This window comes from Takifugu rubripes, chromosome 15 (assembly GCF_901000725.2).
Source record: "Takifugu rubripes chromosome 15, fTakRub1.2, whole genome shotgun sequence".
In the NCBI taxonomy this organism is placed as follows: Eukaryota; Metazoa; Chordata; class Actinopteri; order Tetraodontiformes; family Tetraodontidae; genus Takifugu; species Takifugu rubripes.
This window is the reverse complement of record NC_042299.1, coordinates 5,841,541-5,854,747: the sequence shown is the minus strand read 5'-3', so window position 1 is coordinate 5,854,747 and position 13,207 is coordinate 5,841,541. Positions and strand designations below refer to the sequence as shown.

General features: G+C 45.0%; 1 protein-coding gene across 1 annotated transcript; it reads right to left on the bottom strand.

Annotated features, from left to right (window-relative positions):
• Positions 1-1,592: 1,592 nt before the first annotated feature.
• LOC101066681 (odorant receptor 131-2-like) lies at positions 1,593-2,546 on the bottom strand. The gene has a single exon (XM_003976203.2). It carries the CDS (start codon positions 2,544-2,546, stop codon positions 1,593-1,595), a length of 954 nt encoding a protein of 317 aa, XP_003976252.2.
• Positions 2,547-13,207: the final 10,661 nt, after the last annotated feature.

Genomic DNA, 13,207 nt, shown 5'->3' with positions numbered 1-13,207 from the left:
ATTGAACAGAATCTATGAGTTCCTTGAAATAATGTCAAATCAAATCATCCTTATTTATATAGCGTCCATTATAATCAGCATTACCTGTAGGCATGGAAGGGAGGACTTTTGACTTTTAAAGTGTACTTTATTTACAGTGCTCTGCTCACATAAAACCAGTTAAAACCCTAACCTGTCCCTCAGAACAGCCATGCTGCAGCCTCCATCTCCCCCTGCTCTGTTACCTTCACTTCACTGGAAGGGAGGAGGGTGGAGGGGAGGATACAAGAATGGAGAAAAGAAAAGAAAATGAAACAGGAATTACAGGACACAAGGCAAAACCACACTGTGGTGTGACAGGATGTTTGGTAAAAACACCCTCATTGTATATATCAGCCAGTGGTATATTTGTTGTAATGGAATATTTTTAAAAATGACAGTGGCAGAAAAATGAAAACTGGGAAAAGCTCAATTTTCCAAGCTAAAAATAGCTAAAGAGCTAAAAAAAAAAAAAAGAACAAGCTCACAGACAGCAGATATGGTAAAAGACAACAAGCTTACTTTTCTGAATCTTATACATTAAATGAGGGCACTGGCAAGGATAAAAATATACGTATACAGAACTTTTAATGCAGACGACCAATGTTGTAAAAACTCTTTCGCAAGTATCAATTTGTACACAGTAGAGGATGAACTGAGGCCCAGTGGCACCAGATGCAGCAGCAGCATTTTGTGAAGTTTTTGAGGCGAAGCTTTATCTGACTTGATGCCAACTTTTCTGCAACAGTCACATTAATAAAGGAGAAGGAGATGGCCACCTGACTCATTCTTCTGGTAGAATGTTTTTCAGAGTATGCAATTCTAGCAAGAAGACTATGCTTGGGCCCAAAATGCACAGCCAAACAGTCTGAAGGTTTTAGCATGTCCATCACAAAGAAAGGTGTAGGATAGTGATGTTGTCTTCTGATACAAAACACGGTTATTTTGATAGTATTTCACTTCTAATATACAGCATAAATGCATGAATGTCTGAACACCTAAACAGCAACACCCCAGCTACACGTAAAAACATTATTCAAATTCTTATTCTGTGATAAGTAAAGAGGCTGGCAGGACACAAATATTGGGGCTATTTAAAGGACACAGCAACTTCAACTCCTCAACTACACATTATTCATTCAAAGACAGATATATATATATATACATACACACACACACATATATATATATATACAGATATATATATACATACACACACACACACACACACACACACACACACACACACACACACACACACATATATATATATATAAAACCTTATATAAAATCTCTTCCTCGCCCTCCTGGGCGGTGCCTCCTTCCTTCAGACTCGGGTCCTCTACCAGAGGCCGGGGAGTCTGAGGGTTCTGCGCAGGATCTTAGCTGTTCATGTATATATAATTTTTATTTTTTTCTGTAATATCTTATATTCAGTAGGTCTGTTTATAGGTTCTAGGGTGCTCTAATCACTCTATTAGTGGCTAAATAACCTCACAGAAGGACTTAATTCAATATAATATACATATTATATACATCAACACATATACATTATTACAGCTTGAAAAAAAGGTCTATTTGTAACCTTTAGCTGGAAAGACTGAGAGTGTAAGTCGGCAGCAGAGATAGTAAAAGAGGACAGGTCTGATTAGTTGATCTCTTATGCCATAAATAAGGGCACTGAGACATCTGGGAAGGATAAAAAAACACACATATAAAACATTTTGTACACGAATGAGCACTATCCTTGTTACAATTCTTGACAACGCGGCAAGTATCGGTTTGTACACAGTGGAGGACAAACTGAGGCCCAGTTGTACCAGATGCAGCAACAGTGTGTTGCGAGCTTTCTGAGATGAAGTCTTGTCTGTGGAAGCTAACCTGGCTGCTACAGTCACACCAATGTAGGAGAAAGCAATGGCAACCCCAGCTGACACAAACAGAAGGCAGGTGTACGCTCTGTCATAGGTATCAGACAGGGGACCAACAAACAGAGTTATACTTGAGCAATATACTTCCATCTGCAGGCTCTCCATTTCTGGATAATCTACCAAACTAACTCGAATGAGACCACTTAGCAAACTAAAAGCCCAAATAACAAATATCATCAGCCCTGTGTTTCCGATGGTGATGACAGCAGCGTGCCTCAGGGGGTAGCACACAGCTACATACCGCTCCAAAGACATCACCACCAGTGTGAGAGGAGAAATGTCACTTGTGAGAACACCAACCACACTGAGAATACCACACAAAGGATAAGACATTTTTATCAAACAAGCAGCCAAAATGTAGAGAACCTGACTCAGAACCATCTGTATACTGTCTGCAAAAAGGAGGTTAAACAGCAGAATGTATCGGGAGGTCTCACAGAACACTGCTTTACTCCTCAGGCTGAACAACATGATTCCATTGATGTAGAGGAAAACACAGCAGGTTACTGTAGTCAGACTGGAAAACATCATTCTCTCTATTAATCCCTGATACTGCTGATCAACAGTGACATTAAATAAAGACTGAATTTCATCCATTTCAGAGAAAATACATCAATTAAAACTATAAAATTGGAAAACTCATTAAAAGTGATTTCTCTTACACAATGTAAATAAAACTAAGCTATGAATAGGATGAAACACCTGAAAGCATTCAAAAACCCATTTCTTCTGGTGAAGGTGCCAACTTTGTCGTTTCTACCTGTATGAAATTCTCTGGTCCCTTCTGTAACCCTCAACACCATAAGTGAGTTCTGTAATAACACCCACATCACCATGTGACACAATTGCATGACTGCATGATGAGTTTAACATCCATTTGGGAATAGGCTACATTTCTTTTGCTGTTGCTGTGTTCTGGTCATCTGCTACTTTCCATATAGAACATTACTCATTTTTATTTATTAATATTAAGGTAAATAGAATGATGCAATAAAACCAATTTACAAATGGATGTTTGATATCCTCATTCTCTATCTGAGATAAGGTCTTTTTACATGGGGAACTTGGTTCTTTGAAGTGTGAATTGACCTGAGAATGGATGGGTTTGCCCACGGCTTTATTGGCAGGGTAAGGGGTTTTGCATTTTGCATACTTCTCAAAATTTTTGTGTTGCTAAAGAATATCAAAATATTTAGAAGCTTATGTTGAGACCAACATCAAGCTGCTGCCAATACAGAGGCTGCTGAGCCCTTTTTGACATCCAACTGTCACGACTAGCGTAGGTTTTTTTTGCCATTTGTTTGTGTTTTGTTTTCTTGGTTCTTTCTCTAGGGCGGGGGTGCTCACACTTTTTCAGCATACGAGCTACTTATGAAATGAAAGTCAAAATGATCAACCCATTGTATTTATTTAGAATTTATTGAGGATTCTTACAATTTATGTTGATGTACTTTGCATAACCACATATGTTGCACAACACAACATAATTAGCTATGTACAGTTTTTGCCATTACCCGAGTTCATTTTTGCACTGAATTGAATCAGCCAAGGATGCATAGTCTGGACAGTAGCTGCTGACAGCCACATTTACAAATGTTTATCAGTCATAGTGGAGTGGTATTTGGACTTATTTATCTTCATATGGGAAAAGGCTGACTCACATTAATAAGTGGAGCCAAATAATGCAAGTCAAGGAGGTATCACATTTCCTCACATTGGGGTACTTTCCCTCTCCGAGTAAGTTCCAGAATTGTCCATGAGCTCTAGACTTTAGCTCAATGTCGGATTGTAGTGTCAAAATCCAATTTTTCATTTTTATACACTATCTTAAGTTTAAGAGAAAAAAACAAAGAAATTGACTAACAAATGTAACAAATTGACCAGCTTGTTAGCTTTGCTGCACTTGTCTGTGCATGCACAGTGACCCAAGTGTCAAAAAATTCAGATATCATCTGACTGGCTGTCCTATAGATCAATCAAGTTACGGGATGGATGATAGGCATAAGACTGTGAACCAGCATCTGATTGTTTCATTTGTTTTGTGGTAAACGTGGGTCAACTGCGTCTTCTCATGATTCGTACCTTCGAGTAACTTTCTCTGTTTTCTCAGGCCTCTTCCCAGGTCACCACGCACCTCTCAATCGGAGGAACGACCAGCACCTCACGCACCTCACTTTTTACATCACAGTGCACTGTAAATCTTCATTCAATTAAAGTCCTGTTTAATCACCATCAGCTGTTTTTTGTCTGCTTACGGAATCAATCAATCTTTATTTATATAGCGTCTGTTACAATCAAAATGTTTCTAGGCGATTTACAGAATCCCAGGGCCTGACCCCCAACAAGCAACATTGGCAAGAAAAAACTCCCCTTTAACAGGAAGAAACCTTCAGCAGGACCAGGCTCATGTAGGGGGACCCTCCTGCTGATGGCCGGCTGGGTAGTGACAGGAGAAGGGGGAGGAAAGGTAGAGTTGAGAATAGGTAGAATATAGAAATACATAATGGGGGGGCAGAAAATTTACAGAAGAAATAACATCACTAGAGAGGAGAGGGGAAGACAGGAGAGGAGAGGAGACCATGACCCAGTGGGGTAACAGAGGCCTGTCAGGTGATCATGTTTCTGGACCCCGGCAGCCTTGGCCTATAACAGCATAACTAAGATGTAAACCTAATAATTAGACGACCCCCTAAGTATGATAATTTGTCTGTCTAGGATAGTAACTGGAACTACAGAATTAGTCATAATAAGCTTTTTCAAAGAGGTAGGTTTTAAGCCTAATTTTAAAAATAGAGATGTAGTCAGCCTACCGTACCTGGATGAAAAATTTAATTTAGAACAATGCATGTGACCCAAGGATGCACAGAGAGACTAGATGTTAATGAGATACCATCAAGAGTGATCATGTGATCTAATCTATCCCTGAGAGGCTGATGACCAAACACCATGACCTCAGTTTTTCCTGAGTTAAGGAGGAGGAAATTTGAAGACATCCAGGACTTTATGTCTTTAAGACAGGTCTGAAGCTTCACTAACTTCTCTGGTTTCATGGATAAATAAAGCTGAGTGTCATCAGCAAAACAATGAAAATTTATCCCCTGCTGCCGAATAATGTTCCCTAAGGGAAGCATGTACAAGGTGAAAAGGATTTGTCCAAGTACAGAACCTTGTGGAACTCCATGGCTAACCCTACTGCATGAAGAGGGAACACCATGGACATGAGCAAACTGGTATCTATCTGATAAATATGATCTAAACCAGTCTAGTGCACATGTTCCAGTCTATGTAACAGGCTGCTGTGATCAACTGTATCAAAAGTAGTACTGAGGTCCAGCAGAACCAGCATAGAAATGAGTCCATGATGTGAAGCTATAAGATCATTAGTAACTTTAATAAGTGCTCTTTCTGTGCTGTCGTGAGCTCTAAAGCCTGACTGAAACATCTAAAACAGCCTGTTTCTCTGCAGGTGCTCCAGTAACTGACCACCACCTTCTCAAGAATTTTAGAGATAAAAGGAAGGTTGTATATCGGCCTACAATTTGCTTATACATCCAGTGATGTTTTTTTAAGCAACGACTTAATCACTGCCACCTTGTAGGACCAGGGTACATAACCTGTCACTAAAGAACAATTGACCTGGTCCAGGATAGAACTGCCTATCATTGGTAAAACGTCCTTCAACAGGTGTGTTGGTATGGGATCTAAAAGACACATGGTGGACTTGGATTTCTGAATATAGGGCAACATATATAGGGCTGAAGGAGTTTAAGGGCTCGTTGGAGACCCTGTATGAGCTTCTCACCCTGTCCCTAAGGTTGAGCCCGGCCACCATGCGGAGGAAACTCATTTTGGCCGCTTGTATCCTGTTGGATTGCAATACCTCTTGTGTGTCACTGCCAATCTGCGTGTTCTTTGAATGAAGACTTCAAGAAGAATAATGCCAATTTCAAAATGTATTTAACAATAGATTGAATTCAAGATACAAATATTACAGAGCCCTGGGCCAGTTCATAACCCTACAATAACAGAGTCCATTGCCAGGGCATGAAGTCTGACCACCTAACTATCCCTTGACCCAGTCTTTTATAGAAAGACATATGTAAATTAGTGATGCTAATTCAGTCCAATCCAGTCCTTCTTCTTGGGGGACCTCATCTTCTTCTTCCAGCCTCATTTGGTGTTGGTGCAGTCCTTCTTCTCCATTATCTTCCCAGATGGCCAGGTCAGAGGTACATTCCTGCCGAGGAACTTATCAATCACCAGTAAACTATGCTGTCACGTTTTACGATGGGGGTCTACCACTTCCTGTCTGAGTATCTCAACTGTCTAAACAGCATTCATGTCAAGGAAGGGTCAACTGACTGCTTAGCTTTATTCCACTTACTAAATATTCTACCATTCCTAACTTCTAAAGTGCTTCTAACAGAAAACAGAAACATATGGTACAACACATGATAATAAAATAAAGACAATTCTCTTCAATCCGCGATCTCGTTCTTTCAGTCATCACCCAACGTTGATGGCCATAGGTGAGGATTGGGACGTAGATCGACCGGTAAATCGAATGCTTCGCCTTCTGGCTCAGCTCCTTCTTCACCACGACAGATCGGTTAAGCGCCCACATCACTGCTGACACCGCTCCGATCCACCTGTCAATCTCCCGTTCCATTCTACCCTCACTCGTGAACAAGATCCCAAGATACTTGAACTCCCCCACCTGAGGCAGGACCTCCTCTCCGACCCGGAGAAGGAACTTTACCTTTTTCCGAGCGAGGACCATGGACTCTGACTTGGAGGTGCTGATCCGCATCCCTGCCGCTTCATACTCGGTCGCGAACTGCCCCAGCATGTGTTGGAGGTCCCTGCTCGATGGTGCCAGATGCTCGATGGTGCCAGAAGAACTACGTAATCTGCAAAACGCAGTGACAAGATCTTCTGCCCACCGAACTCATCACCCTCCACTCCCCGGCTGCGCCTAGAAATTCTGTCCATAAAGTTATGAACAGAACTGGTGACAAAGGGCAGCCCAGGCGGAGTCCAACCCTCACTGGGAACGAGTCCAACTTACAACCGGCTATCCAGACCAAGCTCCTGCTCCTTCGGTACAGGGACTGGACGGCCCTTATCAGGAGACCCATACTCTCGGAGCACCCCCCACAGGATGCTCCTAGGCCATTCATAGGCCTTTTCCAAGTCCACAAAGCACATGTGGACTGGTTGGGCAAACTCCCAACTCCCCTCAAGCACCCCAGCAAGGGTAAAGAGCTGATCAGTGGTTCCACGACCGGGGTGAAACCTGCATTGTTCCTTCTTGATCAGAGGTTCTACTATCGATCTAATCCTCTTTTCCAGCACGCTGGCATAGACTTTCCCAGGGAGACTGAGGGGTGTGATCCCCTGTAGTTGGAACACACCCTCTGGTCCCCACTCTTGAAAATAGAGACCACCACCCTGCTCTGCCAGTCCAAGGGCACTGCCCCCGATGTCCATGCAATGTAGCAGAGGCGTGTCACCCAGGACAGCCCTACAACATCCAGAGCCTTAAGATACCTTTTACAGATCTCATCCTCTCTCGGAGCTCCGCCGCCAGGCAGCTGTTTCACTACCTTGGCAACTTCTGCTCTGGAAATTGGATGGTTCACCTCCTGGTCTCCCGAATCTGTTCCTCCTTGTGGATACGTGTTGGTAGGATTGAGGAGCTCCTAGAACTATTCCTTCCACCGCCAGGTAATTGCCCCAGGAGATGTCAGCAGCTCCCCAAGCACACCTAGGTGTGAGCAAGTGGCAGCCTGCCATCCCTAAGGCACCAGACAGTTTGCCAGAATCTTCTCGGTGCTGACTGAAAGTCTTCCTCCATAGCCTCACCGATCTCCTCCCACACCCGGGTTTTGCTACGTTCTCGGCTACAGCCTGCTTAGCAAGCCTGTACCAGTCAGCTGTTTCCGGAGACCCACAGACCAGCCATGACCTGTAGGCCTCTTTCTTCAGCCTGAAGGCGCCCCTCACCTCTGGTGTCCACCATCGGGTACGGGGATTATCGCCATGACCAGCACCAGTGGCCTTGCAGCCGCAAGCTCTGTCGGAGGTGGGAGTTGAAGACCAGCATGATGGGTTCCTCCACCAAGCATTCCCACCTGACCCTCACTAAGCGTTTGGGCCTGCCAGATCCGTGTGGTGGCTTTTCCCCCCACCTGATCCAACTCACCACCAGGTAGTGATCAGTTGACAGCTCTGCTCCTCTTTTCACCCGAGTGACCAAAACTTATGGACGCAGATCAGCTGACACGACTATGAAGTCAACCTGGAAAGGCATGATTGGGAGGAACAGTCTGCCCGATCAGTCTTGTGTGCAGTTATTGGACTTCTGCGCTAGTCACAGTTTGGCCATAACTAACACCATGTTCAAGCATAAGGTTGTTCATCGGTGCTCTTTGCACCATCACGGCCTGGGCCGTAGGTCGATGATTGACTTCATTTCTAAAGCTGTTATTTATAATGTCTACATGGATGTTAAAGTTTCCAATAATAATGACTTTATTTGTTCTAAGGACCAAATCAGATAAGATGTCAGAGAACTCAGATATGAACTCTGAATGTGGTCCAGCAGGGGGCTGATATACTACAAACAAAAGTAGCTTTTCCGGTTCAGATGGGTGATGCCAAGAGACAGGCTTTCAAAAGAACTGGAACCATGTTTTGGTCTAGGATTACCGTATTTTCACAACTATAAGATTTTCTCAAAAATCGACGGTGCGCCTTGTGTGTAGACTGAGTTCCAAAATCTGCTGTGTGCCTTTGGTCGGTGCACTACGGTAAATGCTCCGCCCATCGATTAGCGGCACACCAATGCGTAAGGACTGTTACGATACATGGTGGTAGCGGACCCGAACGCAGGCCAGGACACAGTGGTGGGGAGGTCAAAGGCTTTATTTACAGGGAAGGGGAGCACACATTAACAGAAACAGTCCTCCTGGACCGCATGGGGATCGGGAGGCAGCGTCCGCCCGTCCCAGGTCCATCGGCGAGTCCCCAAACCAGACGCAGTCCCCCTGGACTGCCGGGAACTCGGAACACCTTTGAGTCCTCAACACGCTGCAGTCCTCCTGGACCGGCGAGGACTCGGGAGTCCGGCGCAACACGCTCGCCTCCCGAACGTGCCCCGAGACACTGTCGACAAAGCAGTCCTCCTGGACTGCCGGCGATTAGGAGGTAGCGTCTGCCCCTCCAAGGTCCATCGGCGAGTCCCCAAACCAGACGCAGTCCCCCTGGACTGCCGGGAACTCGGAACACCGGTGAGTCCTCAACACGCTGCAGTCCTCCTGGACCGGCGAGGACTCGGGAGTCCGGCGCAACACGAACGTGCCCCGAGACACTGAGGGCAGAGGCAGTCCTCCTAGACTGCAAGGGGAGCAGGAGGGGTCCTCCAGGAGACACAGAACAGGAACGGCCCTCCAGGAAAACCGGGAGCACAGGAATAGGAGCGGCCCTCCAGGGCAACAGGAACACAGGAACAGGAGCCAACACCAAGGAACCCAACCAAGCTCCCACACTAGACCAACACACTCCCTACACAAACAGGCACCCCGGCACTGACAGGCAGGCACAACCTGCTTAAATAGGCAGCAAGATGTAAATTGCCAGCTGCACCCAATTGTGCTCAACACCACACCCTGCAGGCCAAAGACAGACACAAACCAGAAATCCCAACAAGGACCCCCTAAAATGGCACCGGTCAAGCGACACGCATATGAGGCTTACTTTAAACTGCAGGTCATTGACTATGCGGCTGAAAATGGCAATCAAGCAGCTGCAAGACATTTTACTGTAAATGAGTCTATGATCAGAAAGTGGAGAAAACAAGAAAGTGAACTGCGCCAAGTGAGGAAGATGAAGCGTTTCCGCGGGAACAAAGCAAGGTGACCTGAGCTGGAAGACCGAACAACTGGAAGGGGCGTCTCTACTTTTGACAAAAGGCCAAAGCGATGCTGAAGAAATGGACATTGAGCACTTCCAAGGAGGTCCGTTTTGGTGTTTTCGCTTTATGAGGAGGCGGCATCTCTCCATACGCGCAAGGACAACTGTTGCGCAGCGGCTGCCCGCGGATTACCAGGAGAGGGTGGCCATCTTCCGCACCTACTGCCGCGACAATATAACCACGCCCAGCCACATCACTAACATGGATGAGATCCCTCTGACTTTTGACATCCCTTTGACCCACACAGTGGAGAAAAAATGGACCAGTATGGTGGCGATACGCACAACGGGACACGAGAAGTCATCGTTCACCGTGGTTCTCGGCTGCCATGGAAACAGACAGAGCACTGGATGACGGAAGGCGAACACTCCTTCACAAAGACTATGACGCAGCGGCGGGCAAGTTATGCCACCATATGCGTGTGGATTGTAGACGCATGGGCTATGATACCGTCTTCATGTATTGTAAGAGCTTTCACAAAAGCCGGCATCAACGCTGAAGCAGAACCGGTCGGTGAGTCTGATTCAGATGATGAAGAGGAATTCAGGATGTTGGACATTGAAATAATGCAGCTGTTTAATTCAGATACAGAAGATGAAAACGTTGATGGTTTTGTGGCGGAAGAATGAATATTCTGTTCAATAAATGTGTCGAAACTCACCGTTTTACCTCCGTTGTTATTTTTTACTGTATGTTTTAGCATGTGCCTAATAATACAGTATACCTTATGTATGTTTTAAATACAGATATAGCACCCGTAACTGAGACTGTGCCTTTTATTACAGTGTGCCTTATGGTCGTGAAAATACGGTAACTAATAACTTGGAGTGATTGCTGCCACTCCCCCTCCTCGGCCAGTAACACAAGGAATATGATAATTAAGATGGGTAGGAGGAGTAGATTCGTCCTCACGCACCAGCTCAGGCTCCTTTCCCACCAGAAAGGTCACATTCCATGTCCCTAGAGCCAGTTTATGCAGCCGGGGATCAGACCGCCAAGGTCCCTGCCTTCGGCCACTACCCAACATACAATGCTCCCGACCCCCTTGGCCCCTCCTGCAGGTGGTGACCCCACGGGAAGGGGGTCCCATGTTGCCTCTTCGGGCTGTGCCCGGCCGGACTCCATGGGCAGAGGTCCGGGCGCTCGCCAACGTGCCCCACCCCCAGGCCTGGCTCCACGAGGGGGTCCCGGTGACCCGCATCCGGGCAAGGGAAACTTGAGACCAATATTGTTATTTATCATTGGGGGGTCCTGGGATACGCTTTGTCTGATCCTTCACTGGGGACAGGGAAGTCTGGGCTTCTCTTCTTAGGCTGCTGCCCCTGCGACCCGACCCCGGATAAGTGATAGAGAATGGATGGATGGATGGAGTAGATTCATTTAAGCTAACATACTCCTCCTCCTGAAGCCAGGTCTCAGTTAGACAAAATAAATCAATGTGATGATCCACTATCAGGTTGTGCACTAACAGGGATTTGCACAAAAGAGAGCTAATATTTAATAGTCCACTTTTAATTGTGATGGTAGTTTCTGCAATTTGTGTTTTGGTATTGATTTTAATAAGATTATGGTGGTTGACCGCTCCCCTGCTCTGTGCTTGGTGAACTTTTAACCGTGGAACAGAGACTACCTCTATAGTGTTAAATATCTTATTGTTGGTGGATGAGGGTTCTGGAAGCATCAGAGAGGTGTGTTAGACTACAACTCTGCATCCTGGTCTGGACCCTGGTTTGTCAGGTCTCTTTGGGTCGAATAAAATTGGCCAAGTTACTAGAAATGAGAGAGGCACATCCTGGGTGGGATGGACACCGTCTCTCCTAATCAGACCTGACCAGGCCTTCATCTCGGTCTAAATTTTGTACAGGGTCTGGTTTGGAGTTAGCATCTTTCCTTTTCAAAAACGTCTGTGTAGATGACCACCCAGATCATTAGCATGCAAATGGTCCACAGGGGCTATATATTTTCAAGCTCTCTCCCCAGCGATTTCAGAACTGAAGAAGCCTTCTGGATAGAAGGCGAAACGTCTTCAAGAGAAGAAACCCAGTCCAAGTGACATAGAAAACTACCTTGGCTTTTCAAAAACTTTTCCATTGTAGTATCTGAAGCTATGTATCTATTCTCTGCAACTCTGTAAGAATTCAACTTGTTTTTCAGCTATCTATCCATTCTGTGCAGGCCGTAGAAATCTGTAAGGCCTCGACTTGTTTTCCAAACAATCTGGCGCTGTCTCACAGGTGTTTCATGTCTCCTGAGACTTTTACATTTCATAGGATCATGATGGATGCCTTCCTCCTTCCTTCTCCTTCCTCCTTCTTATTAATAATTAGACTCTATATCATTTGGTCGATTAGACTGTGTTATGAAGCCATCAGAGAAGAATGTGTTTACTTGGTTGTATAAAAGAGCGCTACTGGAATAAGTCTGGAGGAGATCTTCAACATCAGGCCCACGAGATCTCCCGTGGACAAGCTGCAGTGTCCAATTGATGCCTGACTTTTCTCTCCAATAAACATCTCTTCAAACCAAGTCTGCGTCTGTGAAGATTCCTTCCTCATCAACACATCTCGGTTACCATCAGAAGAAATTAACCACACCATCACTGTCACTTAGTATCGCTACCCACAATGCCACTGTCACGTTACCTGACGCATCCAAACATCACTAATTCTCTTGTCTCAAATTACAAAGCAATTAGCTACTTGCTGTCACCAACTGATATGGAGGACTGTCACATGGCTACTCTGCCAATCGATGAGAAGACAGGACAGACGCTCGACAATGGCACATTATTAGGGGATAAAAATTCCTTTATTTTCAAAAAATATTTTTAGACCAATTACATGAAATTATGTCATTTCCCATGGCACAACAGACAATGTCTCAAGGCACACTAGTGTGCCGTGGCACAGTGGTTAAAAAAGACTGCCCTGACCATTGCTATGACAGTTTTTCAGTAGTTTTCCCTCACAAATGCTGCCTACCAAGGCCTCAAGAACAGTTTTGCCCCAACTCTCTTCCTTCCCCTGTCTAGGCTTGCTGAACAATTCATCGAGAAGGTTTTGTGCTTTGGACATTGCTATATCGCAAAAGGGATGATAAATATAAAAAAAGACTAATTTCTGTGATTTATTTTTTTTTTGCAAAGAAATTAACCTCCCATGTTAAAGAGTATTCTTCTTTGCTTTTTATTCATTGGATCCCGCACCATGTACAAGAACACACAAACCAGAAATGTGGCAATAACTTGCCTTTTTTTGCATTTCAAAAGTATCACAACACAACA